Here is a 22569-nt window from a genome sequence, read left to right as displayed (position 1 = left end):
TCTAAATTTTAACTGTTTAAAAAGTATTATTAAGTAGCCCAAAATCAATAACTTTCCTAAGATTTTAATTTCAAATAAAGTAACACATACTAACACCTTGATATTCAAGTTAGTCAAACCCTAAGTAAATAAATTCCACTCTACTACATAGCTGGTATACTTTTCTCCAAGTAAGAAAATTAAATAGTTCATCTTCTAAAAGTCATAATGAATTTATACATGCTAACTTCTCCATTATAGGCAGAGAAGAAGATATTAAAACACATTAAAAATAAAACATTTACCAATCATATTTTTAATAATGTAACTTTAATTTTGTAGTTAGTAATCCTTGATTTTCAATGTATCTCAAAAAAAGTCATGAGTAGACTGTTCCTTACTGCACAAGCAGCCATGAGGCAGTAAGTAAACTATAATGTGATACAACTATAAAATCTTGTAATGTAGGTAGTTGTAATTACTTTAGTAATAAATAAATATTAACGAAGCTCATGTCACTTAAGTCAGAATATTTTAAAAGTGATCTTCATTTTGGAGATGACTTTGAAGTACTCTCCACAATCCTGGCTTTCATCTTTCTTCACAAAAGACAAGCTAAATAGAAAGGAAAATTCCACTCTTCATCCTTAATACCTGGCCCAGACTTGTTCTAACACTTTTACAACCATTTCTTGTTTGAATTTTTCAACTTATTAGTTCACTTATCTGAATTACAGATTTTATACACACACTTATCCTTCATCAAAGTCAACTACAAATCTAATGAAAAACTAAAGATGAATTACTTCTACATCCATTGTATTGATATTACATGACCAACTTCACAGTGAAAGCCTCGAATTGGTTATTCATTCATTCCTACATACATTCATTTAAATTTCAAGTGCCACCTATGTTTAAAGCACTAAAACATACAGCGTATGCTGAACATATAGCAGCAGGCATGAGGGATGACATGAATTCCTTCACACCAATGGAGCTTAATTCAATTATTCAACTGATGTAAGTAAAGGCTATTACAAAAGATTTTTTGTTTTAATTTAAAGCTGTGAAGGAAAAACATCTTCAAAATCACATTAAGTACTTTTACAATTATGTTAGAAAGTAGTCCTTAAGCCTATAACGCAAGGCAAACAATATCAGAATTCTAATTAACTGAGAAGTGGACCGATTTAATGAAATGAATAGACAAAAAAGAGAAAATAGTGATGTTTTTAAATTAATAATTATTGTAGAATATATCTTCATTTTTACTTAGATTGCCTTATAATTAGCCTCATGCTTATTTTTTAATCATAATATTTTGTCCTTTTAAAACCAACTGTTATGAATACCCAGCCAAATACGCAATACTTAAGGAAGTTTTTATAAAAGTCATAAAAATACAGAAATTACATATATCCTTGAGAACAGAATTTGACTTAGAAAGTACACATTTTTTTAATCAAGGTCAATACTCTATTTAACCAAAAATAAAGAAATAAAAAAGTTGAGCTAAGAAACAATGGAAACAAGCACCCCTCCAAAAAACCAACTTTGCGAATGAAGAAAAGTAACAAAGCTGCAGAAATAAAATCACCCTGAAAATACTGCCAGTTTCAAACAGTACAATTATGGAAAAACAGAAAATGACCAGGCTATATTCCAGGCAATATAATCTATCGTATCTTTTTTTTTTTAATGCATGGTAATGATAAAGAGCACCTGTCTTTGGCCCTTCAATGTAGCAAATCAACAACAAAAAAATTATCATAAAATAACTACTATGATTTCAACTTACTTTGAAAAAAAAGGGGCATATTCATTTTACAACTAGGAAAGAGAAAAAGTGAAGACTTATTTCCTCAGAGAGTCATATCCAAAAAGGGAGGGGGGAAAAAAAGAGTAGAGCAAAACAGGAAGAGAATGAAGTACCTACTATAATTATACCACAAACTCAGAAAACATATCTAAAAGTTAGATGACAATTATTGGCATACATCACTTAATCTCTTGGTATCTTGGTTTTCTCAACTGTTAAATGAAGATTGTGGAAGACATCATAGCTAAGCTCCATTCCTTTCATCTAGTTCCACAATTCCACGATTTTTCCAATCTCTTTAAATGGAAAGCCTCTTCATAACCCCTAAGTGTCCTCAGTAAGTCTTCTACAGAGGTCTCATACAATATAAAAAATTTAAAACAAAGCTTAAGGAGACAATAACAATTAAAGCACAATTTTTTATAGGTAAAGTAAAACATGTCTATATCCCTTTACAAAGAAAAGAGGCTTTGTAATAATTCTAAGTCATGATGACCAAAGAGCTGCCTACACAAGGGCTCATAGAAGCATCTGATAAATACACATAATAATTAACAAGAGAAAAGCTTCCAGACAGCTTTCACACTACAGAATGAAACTGGGCTTTTTAAAAGAAACTACTTTCATGACTTTTGTAAAAAACTATCTTAGTCTTAGAAAAATAAAAACACATAGGTTATACAAAGAATAATTAAGACTAAGTGTGTGAATGAACAGTCTCCAAGTAAGAGCTCACTTGCTTCCAACACTAACTCCTTTAAAAATAAGTATTTCAAGAATGAATATAACCAAAATTGAAACTACAGTTCTTCTAAAATATTTAGTAACATAAAACAAAAACAAAAAGACATACCACATTCCCTACTATTCTGTTAATGAAATGCACTACCCCATTCCTTCTAGTTTGCCCTGCCACCAAATTACTAGGTCTAAAAATAGTCACTGCCCAATCCAATTCCTAGAGCAGCAAATTATTGACAATTTAAATGAAGACAACTTTCTTCTTTAAGAATGATTTTTAAAAATTGAATCAACTGAGAGTCAGCATTCTTTATATCCTAGAGAGAATGCAGGATTTGAAGTCTTATTTAATTATTAAGTTCATTCTGTGAAAATTTATTCTGCAAAACAATTATGGGGCTTTCAGTGTACAATTGTTCTCAAAAATCTTTGAAACAGAAAGAAAAGTTATTCATCAAAACTTCAAAAGGTATGTTCAATTTCATAAGGAAAGTAAAAAATACTACAATCTAAAATTTAAAAATTACTGAGTTCAGAATAAAATTCACTGGAAATTACAAATATACTGAACATCAGTAAAACATAAAACAGGTCTTTAAATAAGAAAGAAAAATATTAATTTTAAATATCAACTATTAAATAAAATTAGTGTAAGTATGGTAAAAAATGTTTTATTTTCCACACCAAATAATCTTACCTGAATCATTTTGTTGTTAAAAAACTCAAGATACTGATTTCACTTTTCATCTGGTCCTGTCAACGATGCTATGACAGGCCCTGCAGGAAGCAGCAAAAGATCAATGATGGAGTGCAGATACTGCGTGTTTTCATGATCAAGTTTTGTTATGGAAAAGGATATCCATATGATGGCTTGAAACTTAGCAAATACTGAAAATATCTCAAAAAGTTTGTCAGTGTACAAATATTCCTTTTTTTTAACTTTATAGTCTTAAAATGTTTATTCTTATTCAATATCTTTATTAAAAATTTTAAAATGATGAAGTATATATGCGAAATTTTAAAGAATCATTTTTATACTGATGAGAATTGATAAGAAAACAATAGTTCACAATGTCAAAAATGAAAAATCTTAATTGAAAAATGAAATATTTTTAAAAGTGCGGGAATTATTCTCTTGACTTCTAGAGATGATTATTTTAATCTTATTTCCCATATTTACTATTTATATTACTATTTACCAAAAAGTTACCAACCTATTCATAATTTAATTAAAATAAAATTTAAAAGACTGTTCTTACAAACAGTAACTTCAGAATCAAATAGTTTATTGGCAATACTGGTAAAAATTCTTTCAAAATAAGTATAGAGGTTACAAAAAATCTGTGCAAACTCCAAAACTTACTCTTGGGTAACTGACAAATTATATTCAATGGATACAAAAAATTCAAATTAGGAAAACTAACAGAAAAGTCCAAACTACAAAAATGCTTCACAAAGACTCCAAATGATATTTTTAAATTCTGAATTATTTTAAAACAGTATAGCCCCTTGCTAGTTTCAATTTAAAGACATTTTTACCTTAGGAATTGTTTTTCATTCAAGGGCCAATTAATAAACAGGGCTGTGATGAAGCACCTACATTGATTAGGAATAATATTAGAACACACAAGAAACTTCTATATATGCCATGGAAGTACATTTTAAGTCAGTATTTCAAACAGATTAAGAAACTTAAAACAATAGAAATAAATGACAGACTGATTTTTTTAGTTTTTATTTAATGAATCAATTTTAATTTACTTGTGATAAACTGGGGTAAAGACCCATTTCAACAGCACTCCTATATCAGGTTGAAACATTCTAAAAATATTTTTAATGCTATACCTGTCTTGTTTGTTGGAACACTTCAAAACACTCAGCAAAGTTTGCTCACGAAAGCCCCTAATATGCTAAAAAGATACAGCTTAATTTTACAGGGGTTATTTATCCTTAAAAATAAACAAACAGATGTTAATCTAAGATAAAAAAAAAAAAAAAGAACGAACTACAATGTACTTTCACTTATTTCTGCTCACTCAGGATTTGAAAATTTACTTGTGGAATAGGGAAATTTCAATACTTCTGACTTCACGTTATTTTCTTTTTATTTCTATACTAAAGCCCCCATCTACTTTTTATGTGAAGTCTATCGGATTCATAGAAATCACTTTAGTTTCAAATATTTCCATATTAAAAAAATGGAAAAGCTGATGCCATTATCTTTAAAGAGTAAGATGAAGAAAATAGAAATTTCACCAACCCAAGCGTCAGAAGTACTGAAAAGTACTGCTTCATTCCTCGCGTGTTGCGTTTTACACCCTGACACTTCAGTCTCTGAGGGTCAGGTTAATTAAGCTCCATGGCAGCTGCAGTGCCATGTGAGACACACGCTGCGGCGGTGCCCACCAGTCCAGTCCAATTACCTGCAGTATTCCAGCACTGGACAAGTGACAACCCACCTCTTCTCTCCAGTCACTTGCTCCCACTGGTCTACTGATAAATGTTAGAACAAACTAACCTCTTTTTGGAAAAGGCTGCAAAGCTGAATGCACCTGCTGCAGGCTGCAATGATGAGTCCCAGAGAGATGTTTGTCAGTCAGATTTCTGCAGATGTTGTTTAACTTTGTGCTAGAGCTGTATCCAAAGATGGAAATGAGATGGCAATCAAGCACAAATCTCCCACCCTTGTCCCCCCAGTTCTGTTTTGAAAAGCTGCACTTGCTCATAAAAGTTGTGCTTTAAAACATAGCTCCACTAAACTGGAAACAACTAAAACTAAACTCTATGGTAAAAAAAAATTGTTTATTAAGTTCTGAATTTTAGTTAACAAGTGGCATTTTGTGTCCAATAAATGTTATTTGTGTCATTCAAGAGCTTAAAAAATTAATTCTCTTAAATCAGAGCAAAAGAAAAGAACTATAAGATAGACAAGTTTTTGATTGGTGGTGTGTTGCTCGGGTTTTTAGTGATAGCACACACACCTTAGAGTTCCCAAGACACAGATCATTTTTCCTTTTTGTATATTATACGAAACATCTTCAATACATAAATATTGAACTATTTCACCAATTGTGCTCGCTATTTTTAAACTATTCCTGAAATCCTTTGTGGATGGTATTTGCAAGGCAATATTGTTAGATGTATTGTATTTCCTTACAGTGTCACAAATTTTAAATGAGCTATTTTTCCAAAATCCAGAAGGCTTCAAATAGCAAATTTCAACATGACATTGTGCTATATAATTCACGAAAACACCAACACTGTAAATTAACCATGTTCCATAACTTACTAAACCGATGACAGAAGATATAACATCAGAATGAAATAAAAAAGAATCAAATAAAATGAATAGCTAAGATTTTTAATGCTAATTCAACCTTTCTAAAAATTCCATGCCACAAAACATTTGGTTACCATGAGTTAAGTACAAAAATTCTACCTTTCAGAAACTACAATTTTCATATAGATTGTGCTATGCCAGTAACGCTCCTTCATATGTTAAGATTTTCTATTGCTTAAAATGAGAAATAAAGTATTAGAAATATAGCAAATTTTCAGAGATATATTGATGTCTAAGCGAAAGATTATGGTTCCTCCTTCAACTGAGGATATGGAGGGACAAAATATAAAGTAACCCACAACAATAGGTAGTATGATAAATACGAATATTACAACTTTAAGATTTAAAGAAAAACACGTTATGTGTCAGCAACTCTCATCATACTAAAATCAAAAGTATAGCAGAGTGTAATGATAACTATTCTATTAAACACAATATTGGAAATTATACTACTTTATTTCCTACTTATTACAGTTCTATTTATCCACTAACTTTGCCTTAAAATATTTACCCTCAAATTTCTAAGATGCTTTGCATCTAAGACCAAAGAAAAGAGTAGAGACTGCAACTTTTAGAAGCTATAACAAAAGTATTCACATTGGATTACCAACATAGTTCTCTTCCTTCAACAATGTAAACAAAAGAAGTGATCTATTTGAAACTTCATTAACTCCTCTGATTTCAAAAAAAATGATTATTCTTATACAATCCCAATCCTAAAGGTTAAATTGGCCATTGAATTTTCCCCATGTCAAAATTAAGGCGGTTTGGGGTATTTCTTTCACTAAAAGAAAAATTCACTTATATTTTGCTTTTTTATGATTTTAAAAAATGTAACATATAAATGGTTTGTGATTTTTAAAAAAAGCATCACCAAAGTTGGACAGCGATAAAATTAAGATATAATGTATCTAGGAATAATAAATTCAAATTTTAACTTAGACCATAAAAGGAAATATTTTATATTAAATGTGATCCAGTTTTGTAACCACAAATATGAAAAGTGTAAAATACACACATATATTTGCCAAGATTATAGTGAATCCTGTTTGATTGATATAATGAATATCTCCAGTGTCATATAACACAATAAAAATAGGTACACTATGAAGTGTTCTAAAATCTAAGGAATACATGAAAATATCCTTTACTATTCCCAACCAATAATGTATTCAATAAGTTCTTCTGATTACCTATCTGAATCATTCCTTAAATAATTTTAACAGATAAAATCAATCTATTTATTAAGAAAAACTAAACACATCTTCAGATGCCAAATAAAAGAATAAAAGAAGACTATCACCACTCTGAAAATGCATACATTCCCCAATGCATATATTCCCCAAAATGAGAAAGCTGTTTTTTACTACAAGGCAACAACTTTAGGTAAGCTAATTATAAAAACGATATATAAATAAATCAAATTAGGTTGCTTTAATCGAGTAAGAAAAAAAGATATATTCATACACCACCAGTAATAAGTTAGTATTCGGTAAAATTTAGATTCTAAAAAATAGATAAGTGAATTACACAGCAGAGCAAAAAGTAAAATAAATCTACTTGTAGATCCTTTTTCTGATTACAATTATTGAAAAACGCACTTTACAATCCTCATCATACAATTTTCCCAAATTAAATATATGACATGACGAAATACCCAATGCAATATACAGTTCTATGAATTCTAAATTCATACCAATTAATGTGCAAAAACCATTTTATCATTTCAACCATAAATATTAAAAAATTACTCAGAAAGGCAAGGTTGCTTAAGACATTTTAAGGATATAACTTGAGCAAAAAAAAAAAGGAAAACAAATATGATAAATATGAGGAGATTATATTGACTATAATAAAAACAATACACATATCATTTGAGTTGAAATTTATTAAAATATCCCCAAAGTGTGTCTGTATTCTGCATTTCATATCCCGAAGAAAGTTTTTCTCAAATACACCAGTATTTTAACTAAATCTTCCAAACACAATTACATTCTGTTTCAAAACTTAGGTTTTGAGAAAATCCATTAGGTTATACAACTAAAGTACACTTTTCCCCAAATATACTGTCTTACCAAATGAGAAACAGAAAAATGCTTCATGAAATAAACATCAGGCATATTCATTCTAATAGAAGAGTCATAAATACACATGAAACACACAAAAATGGGCTTCCGAAATATTGCAAAATGCTACAAGAAAGTCCTTATAATTCAGCGATATGAATCACAGTTTTATAATTTAGATATCTGAAATGAGCAAGGTAGGTATCCTTAAGTATATCTGAGTAAGAGAAGTTGAAAGTAGCTCAGAGGCTGTTATGTTGAAGAATACCAGGACCTTAGACAATTCCACAAGCTTGTAGTCAAGTGTGAACAGAAAGACTATTAAAATTAAAGTCTATCAGGAGAAGAGAGATGTATCTGTCTAAACAGGTAATAACCTAGTTAAAATCGTATTTAAATACAAAGTGTTCCGAGTTATTAAAGCTTCTTATAAATTACAAGGCTTTATTTTACCCTTAAAATTGATTCCACAGTGTGTGATTGGTTTCCACCTGTTACAGGGAGAGTGTAAGCCTTCTTTTATCCAGGCATTTCAACTCACATTTGATCAGGTTACGTCACTACACACAAAATTTTATTCAACGCATTCCCGTTTTCCAACGGATATTCTTGCTCTATACAGAATAACATGCCTCAGAACTATAAATAAAATAAGCAATTTCAACACAGTAAGAAAAAAATGCACAACTAAGTGGCCTAAAAACAAAAGATCTAATTCTTGGTGCACCCTTTCCAACCCACTGAAAATTAACTATATTCAAATGAAAAGGCATTTAATTTACTATTTGGAATATCCTTGATAAACACCAATTTTCTGTAACATGCCCGCACATCTGATAGCACCTCATGTATAATGCAAAAAAGCTATTTCATTTTCATCTATTGACAGTGAATTTAATTTACCATTGCAGTTCTTTTCCTAGAACTAGCACGTTATTAATTCTGCAATCAAGCTCTTTTGAGTGCTTTTATTTGGTCTAAGAGTTTTCACAATTCCACATTGATTTTTTTCATCATAATATACCTTTTAAACATACGAATGTGAATATGTTAGCAAACTTTCTTAATGCATAAGGAAACTTTGAGAGACAAGGAAAGCCATCTACAAAACTACCCTCACAGGAAACAAACTTTCAAAGGACATCATATCTAATAGATTACTTTTTAGTTTAATAAATTTAATGTTTACCAAATATATTACATTTAATTTACATAACTAAATGATCGTTTCAACCATTCTAAAACCTTCTTATCCAGCATAATGGTCCATTTTCTACCACCAAGCGATTGGCTATGAAAATGAAATCCTCCAAATGTTCTGCTTACATTCATGCCAGATGTCTTTGCTGTATTAAAGAACTCTTACTGAATTAGATCATTGAAAGCAAATCAGCTTTCCTTTTCCACCAGGAAAAAAAAATAAGCAGTATCGGTCCCCTCAGCACTGAATAAATATTTTTTTATGGCCATAAAGATAAAACGACTAAAAGTAAAATGGCAGAAGCTACATCTAGGTAAAAGCAAATCAGTTAATGTTTTACCTAGGGATACTCTATTCAATTATGCAGATTTTCCAATTAAACTTAAAATCAATATATTGAGTAGCAAAATGATAGAAAAAAAGAAAAAGGTAAACATGCAGAACTCTGTAACATTTGGGGGAAAAAAAGCACACAGGAAAGTACAATAAAAAAATCATACCACCTAGGAAACTTGCCATATTCCAGTGGGTTACAGTACTACACAAACTGTTAACATATTTTAATCAAATAAGTAACACAAATTTTGAAGCATTATTTTACTTCTTACATAATATATATTTCTTTGTCGCAATTACATTAAAAACACAATATTTTAAAAATGTGAAGAGGCAGCCCTTGTCCTCTTTACTTCACTCCAGGGCCAACAAACAAAGCAATGAAGCAGAAAGAGGTACATAATGGATTTAGAAGTAAATGGTCCATTCTTTAAGAAGCCTTCCTACCCCCCCCCTTCTGAATTCACTCTAGACTAATTGTCATTACAATGATGTCTGAAAACTTCAGAAGAACCCTATTTCCTGATGCCAGCTGTCCAGGTTTCTATCTTTAAATTTTAGAGTTTTTTCCTAATTAGAAAGAAGTATTTAGAAATGCCCAGAAGATTCACCTCGCAATTTGTCTAAATCACAGACAAGTACATTGATTATAGAAACAAGACACGATCAACAGCGCAAACATTCTTAAAATTTTTCTACAAATACTCTAATAAAGCAAATATATATAAAATAAAGTCTACACTATTACGAATTTCTTTCAATACAGCACAGAACACACGTAGATCTTCTCTTTCTTTCCTTGGGGATTTAGCAAACAATCTCTTCACCATTGCACCTACCTGGATAAAAATCTTTGGACTTAGACAGCTTGATGGTGGCTCCGGTTTCTTTTTGCAACTGAACAATTGTCTGTCCTCCCTTCCCAATTATAGATCCAGCAGCATAGCTAGGTATGAGAACCTTTAGAAAATACTGGCCGTCTTCTGAAAAATGCAAAGAAATATATTTCATTAACACGATAATTTAAAAGTTTGTATCCCCTCTCCACCCTCAAGAGAGAAAAACAGCAATTAAAACATTGGGCACACAGCTGCAGGAAACACGGGGTTAAATTTTTTTTTTAAAGGACAAAAATAAGCCCATTACACTGAAAAATAAATATGTACAAAATGTTTCCCATCTTGTAGGATTTATACTTTCAAACTTGGAATGAAAATCGAAACATGTTCTATTATTTTGCAGCACTGTAGAAACTGATGACTAAATTCCAGTTGTTATTCCAAACATGGAAGACTTCCAATTCTATCTGTAGTTACTATGGTAAAGCGAAATGAACTGACCCTTTAACAAAACTTCAGAGATTTATAAGGTGGCAAACCTTCACTTAACATATCGCAAAATAAATTAATAAAAGGACTGTAAACAGTGATGAGCTATATTTGTTTGACATTAGCAAACACATAAGGACTACAATTAACCATTTCCTATATGCTACTTAAAGTATGCAAAACAACCATTCTCCCACCAAATAATCCACCCAAACTGTAGGGTGTATTCCAAGCCTTCAATAACTGCCAGGAAATAAAGTGATGTGGACTGGCAAATCTAACTAATCCTGGTGTATTTCTTTAGCACTTCTTAGTCTACCATGATCTCGTTTAAGCTCATTAATTAAAGGACCTTAAGAAGAATTTTGCAAATACTAAAAAGCTTAGGAGTCATTTATCCCAAATAAACTTAAAAGTGACCAAACAGATAATGTTCCTTCTCCAAAACAACCACAGTTTTCAAAACGGAGAGGGGGGGTGAATGAACCAAGAAAGAGTGAAATGAAATGTTTCAGAAAATAAAGCCAACTCCATGAACTTTAATTTCCGTCCAACTGATCATGTCTTAAAAAGGAAACACCCCGCTAAATCCAGCTTTCTTATGTGAATGACCGTTCCAAATTTTGCGGGTGTACCATTCGCAAGAACCCCATCCGTCTCTAATGTACATGCTGTAGATAAATTCACCTCTGCCTCGATGCATTGGGTGCATTGTTAAGATGACTCCAGTGCAAATGAAGAAGCGATACCGGTCCGGTTATAACTCATCTTCCCAGCAAGCGCAGGATGTTAACTAACAAGTCACAGTACCAGACACCCCCCCCTCCCTCGTATGCACACCCCTGAAGACAAATCAATGAGATATTTGCACCGACAGTATAAGTGCGGTAAGAGCATGCACTCATCAAGATTTTGCGTACTACTTGTGGCCCAAAGCAAGGGGATGGGGAGAGAAAAACTCTCCGGTGCCCCAATCATTTGCTATCCGCTACCCAAGTGCCATTTATTTATTTATTTTAGCAGACTGTTAAATGCAGCGCGCATCTTCGGGCGGCCATCGCCTCACTCGGAGGTCATCCTCCTCCTCCCTAACGGACCCCCTTGCCCAGGTCTAGGATATTTAAACGGCCAGCCTTTCGACCGATTAAATGGAAAGATAGGTCTATTCCGAAAAACCGGTCGCCATTTTGATGAATGATAAACACAGAAATGGAAATGTGTCGGGACGGCGAGGCGCGGGGCAGGTGCAGGGGAGGGGGCGCGGGGCAGGGGCGCGGGAGCCGCCGGGTTCGGGCGAGAGGTGTCCGGGCCGCGGGAGGGAGGGAGGGCGCTGGGAGGGAGGGAGGCAGGGGCGGGCGGCGGGGGATGGGGCCAGCGGGGAGGTGGAAGCGATACCCACCGCCCGTATTGGTCCTCTTGGTGCTGCCGGCTTCAGGGGGGGCTTCCAGCGGCCTTTTCCGCGAGTCCGGCGGGTCCAGGTCTATGGGAACCCCAGTGTGGGTCCCGTTCTGCTGGATGGGAGCTGCCGCCATCATGTTTGCAGTTCCTGCCGCTGCTACGGGGAGAAGGTTCTCCCTTTTGTTTTGGCTTTTCTTTTTTTTTTTTTTCTTTTTTTTTTTTTTTTTTTTTTTTGCGTTTGGGGTTTCTTAAGGTTTTTTTTTTTTAATCGGATCAATAGAAATCTCTTTAGGAAAAAAAGCAATGTTGCTGGTTTGTTCTCACTGGGGAGGGGGCAGGGCTGAGGAGCAGCTGCAGTGCAGTGTCAGAAAGGAGACAGGGGAATGGAGGGGGTGTGAGAGACGGAGGGTGAAAGAAGGAGAAGAAAGGAGAGAGGGGAGAGAGTGGAGAAGGGAGAGGGGCGAGTGAATGAGCGGGAGGAGGGGAGCGGGGAGGACGGGCACAGGGAGTGGGAGAGCGCGAGGGCTGGCGGGGCGCGGGGAGAAGCCGAGGAGGAGGGGAGAGTGAGGGAAAGAGTGAATGAGCAGGAGGAGGGGAAGGAGGTGGATGCGGAGAGCGGAGCGAGCCGCGGAGAAGGGCAGGAGCCGGGAAGGAGCGCGGCGGTCCCGGCGCCGCGCTAGCGCTGCGCTCGCTCCCGCTGCTGGTGCTGCCGCCGCCGCCGCTGCCGGAGCGGTTCTGCCGTCGCCTGGGCTGCTCGGCGCTGCTGCTGCTGCCGCCCGGTCTCGCTCATTATTTCTCCCGCTTGTGGGGGGGGCCGGCGGGGAGGGAGGGGGACGGCTGCGAGGGGAGGGTAGAGCGGGGTTGAGTTCGTAGACTCCCACACACTTCGCGCTCGGGTCCCTGCCTCTCAGCAGCGCCGCCGCCGCCGCCGCCTCCCAGCGCCGATGCCTCAGCCTGCGGGGGCGGGAGGGGGCCCGCCTGGGGGGGGGGGGTGCGTGTGTATGCGCGTGCGTGTGCGCGCGGGCTGCACGCGGGCGCGGGGGCGCGCGCCGGCGGCGGGGGCGGCGACGGGCCGGGGCGCTCCGGTGGGAAGGGAGAGGTGAAAGGTCGCCGGTCCCCGGCAACACGGCTCAGGCAAACGTAAGCGGCTTGTCGCAGAAACCAAGGGGTCCAAGAAACGCGCTAGGCTGGAAGGCGGGAAGCAGAGATTACTGACAGCCGTGCCAGCCAATAAACTGGAAATGGGGGAAAGCTCTTTAGGCCCCTTCCCAATCAGGAAACTTGAGTATGAGAGGGAGTGAAGGGGCGGGGTGGGATCTCGGTCCAGCCGGGACTGGCGCGGCGACAATTTTGGCTAGTGTGAGAAGGACGTTCGAGTGACGGTTGACAACGGGTGGGACAGCGTCAGGGCTGAGGGAAGAACCTGAACTGTGTGCTTCCAGGACTTCTGGCTAGACGCATTAGTTTTTATGTTTAAGAGTTAGGGAAAAGACATTAGTGAACATCTCACTCATCGGAGGTTTTCTACGGGATGATTTTATCAAGAGTCTCTGTTACTCGCACTGTGTGACATCGTAAGGGAACTTATAGTGTCACTTGCCGCCTTAAATCCTTTCGGGAACAAGCAAGGATGTAAATAAATAAAGCTAGGTATGGGTCTCCCTTCCATGAGGCGCTGATAGGGGGACTAAAGTCGGGCAACAGCTGAGTGTGTCCACAAAACTAAATATTGAACGAAATACGAATATAGGAATAAAATTCATTGCAATGTTTACAGCTTATGATTATACAGATCTTGGATATGTCATGAACCTGAACCGCACCCCTCGAACGCAACAGGAAAAAAAAATCTAATGTAGCTGATTTCAGACTCTGAAAGTCTGAAAAGACTCAGTTTACAGATGAGTAAACTGACCCAGAGAACTATTTTGCTCAAGGTCATCCATCAAGTTAGTAGTTTAATTAAATCAATGTACTCGGAAGCAGTTGAAAAGCTTGGGGTTTTGGAGTCTGAAGTCTTGGTTTCACATCCTTGCTGGCGTGTTCTAAAAGTGTGTCTCTGGCAAATCCCTTAACATGTTGCTATTTATTAAGTGCTTACATGTGCCAAGCAATCCACTTCACATGTGATGCTCTTTACATGCAGTATATTACGTAGTTATTACCATCCCCATTTTATAAGACAGTTTAGGTTTAGAGATATTAGTTTAGAGATATTAATAATTTACCCAAAGCCACACAGGTATAAATAGTGTAGTAATAATTCAAACTCAGCTCTTCCTGATTCCAAAGTCTGTCCTCTTGAATATTGCAGTACGCTAGAGCTTCAGGTTCCCTCCCGCGTAAATAGCGACTGCAACTCTACCTCCCACAATTCTTATGAATCAAATGAGATAATGTACATGGTAATGTATTGTAAGATGTAAAAAGGTATAAACATATTCACTAGATTTCTAGAACAAAGATGCTCCTTCCCAATACTTTCCACTACAGCACTTCATCCTGAAAGATGGCTTTTGTACTAAGCTAGCAAAAAAAAAGGAGTTCACTGTAATTCTGTTGTATTCTAACCAAGAATACCTGCATAGCTGAGGCAATAACCAAAGAGAATAGAATAAAATTTAATTTCTGATAGAGAAGGGAATGGAAAAGAATACTAACCCTACTCTTAGCATCCTTTATTGGAAGGAGCATCTAGGAGGCATTGGGATTTCTAGTGCTTTATGAAAGATAGATGACAGTCTGCTGAACGAAGAAGAGAATAACGTTTAGTTTGGGAATAAAAGTTCATCTGGAGTATGAAAAACACATTTGCCTCAAGTCAGGGAAGAAGACATGCTGAGAGCTGAAAGAAAGGGAAAGCAGGTAAGTTAGTGCATATTGGTAAAGGTCTGTAAGCCAAAGTCCAGAATTTTGATCTGATATATGATGTAATAGGAAACCACGATATAGCCTTCATGACCAAAAAAAGAGGATTTATACATGGAATTGGATTTTAAGAAAAGGGAGCTGTGATGAGGAGAAAACAGGGTTTGGAATAAGTATGTGGTAGTCAAAATAGAAAAAGGCTTATGCCAGACATTATGCAATCAAAGTGATCTGTGAAGTGTACAAAAATGTGTAAAGATGTTTTTAAATGAAAAATTAGAAAAGGGCTGGGATTTTCTACTAGATTGTTTTGAAACAGTAAAAGACGAGGGACAAAGATAATTCAAAGACAAATGTAGTTCAAAGCCATATTACATTAAAGCTTGGGCGAAGTATTCAGTAGAATATAGTTTTGAATTGGGGAAAGACTGAGTTTTAGAATTAGAAAAGCTGAGGCTAACAAATTTCTAAAAATAAATAAAATATCTCTAAAATAGTTTAGAAAATATTTGTCATTGCCACGTGTAGGTTAAATTGAAAATGAGCCTTCTAAGTTAAATTGCCTCATACAAAGACATAAGTTTACTGAGGTAGAGTCATGGCACTGTATTCTTAAGGCATTTATTTGACCCTTTTATTTCCTTCTTTAGACTTAATATTTAAATAATACCCACTACTCCATGAGACCCAGAAGCAGAAGATGTGATTTTTAATGTGGATAGTATGCTTAATAGTAACCTAGTATGAAATGCCAGGAATTACAGAGATTAGCCTGAGACCTGGTCAGACATCCAAGGATCACTCAGCTGTGAGCTGATTTGGTCAATGAAGGTTATCAGAGAGTACATTCTAATTAAGCCTCCATTCCCTAGTATATTTTGTTCTTTTTAAAAAATACTTCATTTCTCACTGCATATACCTCTACCATTCTGATTAAATAGACATTTAAATAAACGTTTTACATGTTGTCTTCTGCATTTTGTACCAGCTAATAAAACTGAAGAGATAAAAAAGGAAAGCAGCCCCCAGTTTAATATTTAGTGTGCTGTACCTCTTATGCTACAAATAAATTGTTTGAATGAATTTTTTCAAAAAATATAATAGAAACGTTTGACCTTTTAATTCTCTGAAAAGAGGTGTTTTATTTTTTAATTAACCAAGCAATTGGCACTGCAAATTTAAATATTTTCTAATACCTTAAGACACAATAGAACTTGTGTGCTTTTCATTAGTAATTAGTTGATGAGTTATGAACATAAGCAACTATGATGGAAAAGGATATTAATCTGAAGAACAATATTCCCAGTCTTTATTGGCTTTCAGTGGGGATTCTTTTCTTTCCTAAGTTTTAGTCTGAGCAACATGGACAAAAGATTATCCATTTTCAGTAATAATGATTGGCTCTCTAGAGAAAGCAAAGATAGTGGATATTCACAAATAAATATTCCTAAACCCATTTCTTTGTCTTCATGCTCCTGCCTTTCCTACAATCAGTCCTGTTACTAAAGAACATAAACACTCCCTCTACTTGAGTATCTGTCTCTTCAGCCTGTGCTTTGGGAAAATATTTTCCGCGTTTGTGTTCTACCAGAAGCAGATCCTGAGTTAGAGATTCAACTGCGGGTAGTTTATTTTGGAAGTGATTTCAGGAAACAGTAGGGGTTTGGGGAAGTGAGACAGGGAATGGAAGGAAGGCAATGAAGGGTGAATTACCAAGCAAGTTATCACTGTAAGCAAACAGAGCTTAATCTCACTGGGATTTCCTGGGAAACTGTTTAAAACAGTAGCCTCAGAAGTATCCCACCTGAAGTGTGGGAAAACTGAGGTATATATACACCAGCTCCCTTCGGTCATTGGTTGAGGTCTCTTCCTAGGGTGTTAATTCAATGCATGCTGGCCAGTCTTCCTACTGCCAGTGCTGCATCTTTTTCTGAGGACTTTCTCTGGCGGCCAGAGTCTGTTCTGCCCTTATACAGGCTGGAAATGCTGGGGGATTAACACTCCCTTGTGGAACATCCCCCACCATTATGGAAAATCAGGCCAGCATGCTCTGAAATGGTAGGCAAGGAGATATGGGTGAGGCAGTAACCATTTGCTACGAGTATCAACATAAAATTAGGAAAAAGGAAAATGAGAAACCTATCCATTACTGCAAGATATTGTTGGGAGTATCAAAAAAATATGAAAGAATTTGGAAAGCTTAAAGTACTTTAAAAAATCTAATTTTTATATTTTATATTATAATTTTCACAATCCAAATATTGTAACCAAGCATTGATTGTAAAAAGCCCAAATAATTTTTTTCTATGTTTTTAGATGTGAAGATCAATGTACTTATTCTGATTTTTTTTTCATTCAGTGCAGCCCAAGAAAATAGGAACAAATATATACCAAAAGAGTATATCACCTAATCCCACATCTCAGGTCTTATATACAAATTTCTATAAATAGACATATTGATTGCAAATACTTTTGTAAGATTGCACTTCTTAGGAAAATGATTTAATGAGCTTTATCTTCTCAGAAATTCAAACAGCTTTTATGTTTATATATTTAATAATGTGAATTCACTGTTGATGGATATGTTTATGAACCAGTCCATGAATGTTCATACTAATTTATATAGAGACATAAATGTGTCATCAGCATTATTCCAAAAAGTCCCCAAACGTCAATATTCCAGTTGCAAATATGTCATCCTAATAGATAACAAAATATGTTAATATTAGAAAGAATCCTAAATTCTTTGGCACTGGGTATATTTCCTTGGTTCCTGATAGATCATTAATTTTTTCTACATATTTTTCTAAATATTATTTTCTAAATATTATTCTAAATATTCTAAATTTTTCTAAATATTATGAAATGCATCTTTTGGTACTTATTTAAAGACAATAAATCTGAACTAACACTTTCCACAGTGCAAGAAACAGAATCTTGTGATAATTGGTACATGGTTATGTAAAAGATTAAGCCAGGGGAAGGCTACAGGGAAACTTCTATCTTTGCAACTCTTCTTTAAGTCTAAAATTATTTCCAATTAAAAAGTTAAAAAAAAAGAACCTTGAACTGATGCTCTGGTTCTGAATCTTCCGCCTACTAACTTTGTGACCTAGAGTTACTTATTTACCTGCTCTGAGTTTGTTTCCTCGTCTATAAAATGGAAGAATTGGTAGATCCTGTGTAAGTCTCTAAAAACAAATATTCTATATTAGTATGTTTGCTAGCATTCGTAGACTCTTACAAAGAAAATTATCAACATCAAAGTACATATTGTGTGCCTTAACATGTATTTTTAAATCAGTTAATAATACACATTTTGAAGATGTACTTTAGGCACAATGGAATATAATATACCAAGAAAAACAATTTTGATATTATAAAGAATATATTTAGTATATTCTTCATATTTTTGCATTTTAAAAACAATAATTTGTTAAAATCTGTAGTTGAAAATATTTTAGTGAGACCGCAATTCAAATTGTGACAGTTTCATCTTTTAAACCATTTGGATGTGAAAAATTGTTGCAGTAAAAACAGTAAATGATAAAGTTGTTAAGATAGAGCAAAAAAAGAAAGAAAAAGAAAAAAAGAACTACAAAAGTAGACTAAAGAAGCAATAATTGACTAGTATTCATATGTTATATCAACTAAGTTTAAATCACTTATCTGTTGCATCCATAAAATACCTCCAGCTACATATAGTTTATTCTGATAATGCCTAGAGCGACCCTGAGTCTCCATTTGCCCAAGATGGTCCTGGCTTATGCTGGATGTCCCAGAGCCTCAAAATTGTCCCAATTTGTACAATAAATTATATAGTCACCCTAACAATACTCAAGAGCTTTGACTTTTTGTTTTAGCCCTGCCAATTATAAACCATAAAATCTTTTTTATTCACCAGATTCCTTTATATGGCAATTCCCCATGCGTAATAGTAGAAATGTTTATCATAGTTCACTCATATTACATTGTGGTATAATAAATTAGTACATTCCCACATCCTCTACTCTCCATGATGTTTTATTCCATACCTATACTTTTATTAGCTAGACGTAAGACCAGAGATGGAGAACAGAGGTAGAAAGTAGTAGAATAGAATTTAAAAATGTATCTTTTCACATTTTAACATGGAAACAATCATTTTGATAGGATAACTCCTTCATTAGGAAGAACTGTATGTTGCAAGATGAAGTGAATTGAAGAAATAATAAATGAGACATTATAAATGTAATGAAATACAACTTCAAATGATAAACCGTTGGACCCACAGATAGCATCAGGGAATTGCTTATGTTATGGATTATTCAGATTTCCTGTCTGTTTACTTCCTGCTGCTCAAATAAGCATAGTCCTTCTTGACTTCCAGATAAGCTTTTAATGTCTCCAGTCAAGGCATCTTTCTAATGTAGTTTGCTATTTCCACTGTTTATTATAGGTCAAATAATAAAAAGTTCTGTTTGTCTTATAACAATGTTACTTGTGTTTGTAAGTACAAGAAGAAATTGGCATCCTTGTATATTAAAAAAAATTACATTACCATACTCATCCCTAGATTCTGCCTTGCTATTTAATCTTTTAGTTTCACTATGTAAGCATTTCTGTGGTAGGTCAGAAGTGTCTAATTTACATCATGTAATTCTAAATTCTTTTATCCATGTGTCATTTCATATAAATGAGAGTGTATAGAGCTTACTTATTAAAACCTACATTTTACATGTGGATGCTTATGTGCATATGCTGTAGAAAGAGTGTGTGTGTGTGTGTGTGTGTGTGTGTGTGTGTGTGTGATAGAAAGAGGGAGACAAGAAGAAGCTGGGTATAGCAGTTCTACCTAATGTCTGTAGTGGAGGTAGAAAATTTAGTAAATGCATAATTTGCCTTTACTTAGCCTTTTCTTCTCAAGCTTAAGTATTTATGGGATTTTAAAAAATTATTTTACCTTCTTATTATGGAAAATTTGAAATGTATTCAAAATGAGATAAAACAGTATAATGAATCCCATGTACCATACACCCACCGTCAAAACTATAAACTCCTGACCAATCTTGTTTCATTTATAACCTCTACTTCAAGATAATTTTGGAGCAAATTCTAACTATCATACCATTTGTATTCCAAGAATTTTATAGACTTTTAAAAAATATCCAAACTACCATTGTTACGTTGAAGATAATTAACTAAAACTCCTTAATATTATCAAATATCCAGTCTGTGTTTAAATTTCCTTAATGGTCTTATAAATTTTTTTACATTTTGTTCAAATCTCTACCCAAATAAATACATTGCAACTGGTTCATATGTCTCATAAATCTCTTTTAATCTATATCAGTCAGGTTTCAACCAGAGAAGCAGACCAGTAGGGTATATATTTTTAAAATTTGTGTACACACACACACACGCACACACACACACATATATATAGGTATAGACACATAGTGATAGTGATATTAAGGGAATTGGCTCTCACAATTGTGGGCTCTGGCTAAGCAAGCCTCAAGTCCACAGCTAGGCAGTCAGGAAGGAAAAATACAGGGAGAAGGGAGTGCAGTTGCAGGCCCAACTGTGCTTGGAGTCTTTGATATTCAGAGAGACCTAGTTGCTTTGATGACTACCACCTGATTAAGTCAGGCCCACCTAAGATAATCTCCCTTCTGAGTAACTCAAAATTGAAACTTTAATTACATCTCCAAAATCCCTTCACAGCAGAACCTAGACTGTTGCTTGATTGAATAACTAGGAGAAGTTGTGTGTGTGCTACAAAATGGCTGCTGCCTCCCTTCTGTCCTCCAAATCTCATGAGAGAATATCCCTTGTAGACCACTCGACCTAGAAACATACTAGATAAGGAATTCTGAGAAATGTAGTTCAACCCAGCTAAGCTGACATATCACAAAGCCATTGCAGCCCACCCCCTGTCAACTTGGCACCCATACACATCTCCTTAAACCGTGTTTAATCACCAAATAAATAGCCAAATCATACTTCTAACATAATGAACATAATGACATAACAGCATGAACTATCCCATGTGAAACTGAAAACATGCTAACCCTTTCCCCAGGAGAGAATACAAAATCTTTGGGTGATATTCACACTTCTCCTGTGATATCCTATAAATTAAATACTGAAATATAAAGTTAACTGTTATGAATACATCTTATGTTACATAAGAGGATGAGAGAGATAATGAAATATTTAATACATATAAAACCATTCACATCAAAATAATAAAGAAATACTCATAATGATTAGAGTCTGAATTTCTGCAAATGATCACATCATCATAGTTGGTATTTCTTCTCCTCTTCCGCTGTCTTCTTCCATTTCCTTCTTCCACTATCTTTTCCATGTTCCCTTTTCCCTCAGCAAGCACCTCAGCTGGTTGTGGTTCTTTGCCAAGTGGGATGACCCAAACCTTAATTCCTGAAGGATCTAGGCTATTAGAAATCCTACCTGAATTCAGTTGTAGTTTTCTACTACCTTTAAGCAGATGCCCTAGGGGATCTCCTGTATTTCGGACATAATCCTCTTTACCCTCGTTGTGTAATAGCACCCTGTTTTCCTTGAAAGCCAGGATCGATCACCGCAACCAGCACAGTAACTCTTCTTTTCCTGTTGAATCAGAGGCTTGAGGAGTCCAAAGTGGCCAGATGGCAGCCTCAGTTTCCACTTCATTAGGATCTTTATTGTGTCCTCTGGTGGATACGTCAATGCTTTGGAACTAAGACCTCTAGACCAACACAGCCTAAAGTGATGGGGATAGAAAGAAACTTTTCACTAGTCGAGATCATTAGGGGCTGTAGTGAGAAGATCTACTCCCATTTCTAGTCCTTGAATTTACAATTTAAGGATCTGTAAATCCTGGGTGTGGGAGAAATAGCACCACATGTTAGAGGCTGGTTTAGAGCATAGACCACATCCTAGAGGATATTGCCCCAGTCTCACAAGGTATTGCCACCTGGCTGGAGCCATAACTGAGTCTTCAGTTATGCGCAATCCACAGTCCTATCAAGCCAGCTGCTTTAGAATAATGGTGGACATAAGACCAGTGAATTCCATGAGGATGAGTTCATTGTCACACCGCATACAATTTTCATAATATAGCAGGGTCCTTTTCAAGGTCTCCTTCTTGGATTTGTAAATTGACTCAAGTCCAGAATTGGATTGAGGGGCCATGAGTCTCTATTTTGGTGATTCGAGTCAGACTTGTGGTCACTAGACTTAGAATTTTCTACTTACATAGATCAAGTAAGAATTTCACAGGCTTATCTCAGTTATTTTAGTTTTCATCTCTAGAAGTTAAGTTTGGGTCTCTTTAATATCTTCCAAGAATTCACTTAATATGTTAAAGAACTCCTGTAGATTCTTGAATATATGAAAAACAGTTGCAATTTATAAATCTTAATACCTTTACAAATTTTAATATCTTTATTTATTGATTCTATCTTGTGTCTTTTCTGATGTAGTTTTGATTGTTTGCTTTTTCT

The 22569-nt window shown here is 35.3% G+C and overlaps 1 protein-coding gene across 1 annotated transcript in view; it reads right to left on the bottom strand.

Moving 5' to 3' along the window:
• The window catches only part of NOVA1 (NOVA alternative splicing regulator 1), a 149578-nt gene extending 136397 nt beyond the window's left edge, over window positions 1-13181 (bottom strand). Inside the window, exons 1-2 of the mRNA XM_004421152.3 lie at window positions 12213-13181; window positions 10325-10468 (exon numbers count right to left, since the gene is read on the bottom strand). Of these exons, the coding sequence (XP_004421209.1) occupies window positions 10325-10468; window positions 12213-12348 (280 nt within the window). The 5' untranslated portion in view covers window positions 12349-13181. The remainder of the gene's footprint in view (window positions 1-10324; window positions 10469-12212) is intronic.
• Window positions 13182-22569: the final 9388 nt, after the last annotated feature.

This window comes from Ceratotherium simum, chromosome 3, assembly GCF_057802395.1.
Source record: "Ceratotherium simum simum isolate JZ-2026a chromosome 3, ASM5780239v1, whole genome shotgun sequence".
Taxonomy (NCBI): Eukaryota; Metazoa; Chordata; class Mammalia; order Perissodactyla; family Rhinocerotidae; genus Ceratotherium; species Ceratotherium simum.
The sequence above is the reverse complement of the archived record's forward strand: the minus strand, read 5'-3'. Positions and strand labels throughout refer to the sequence as shown.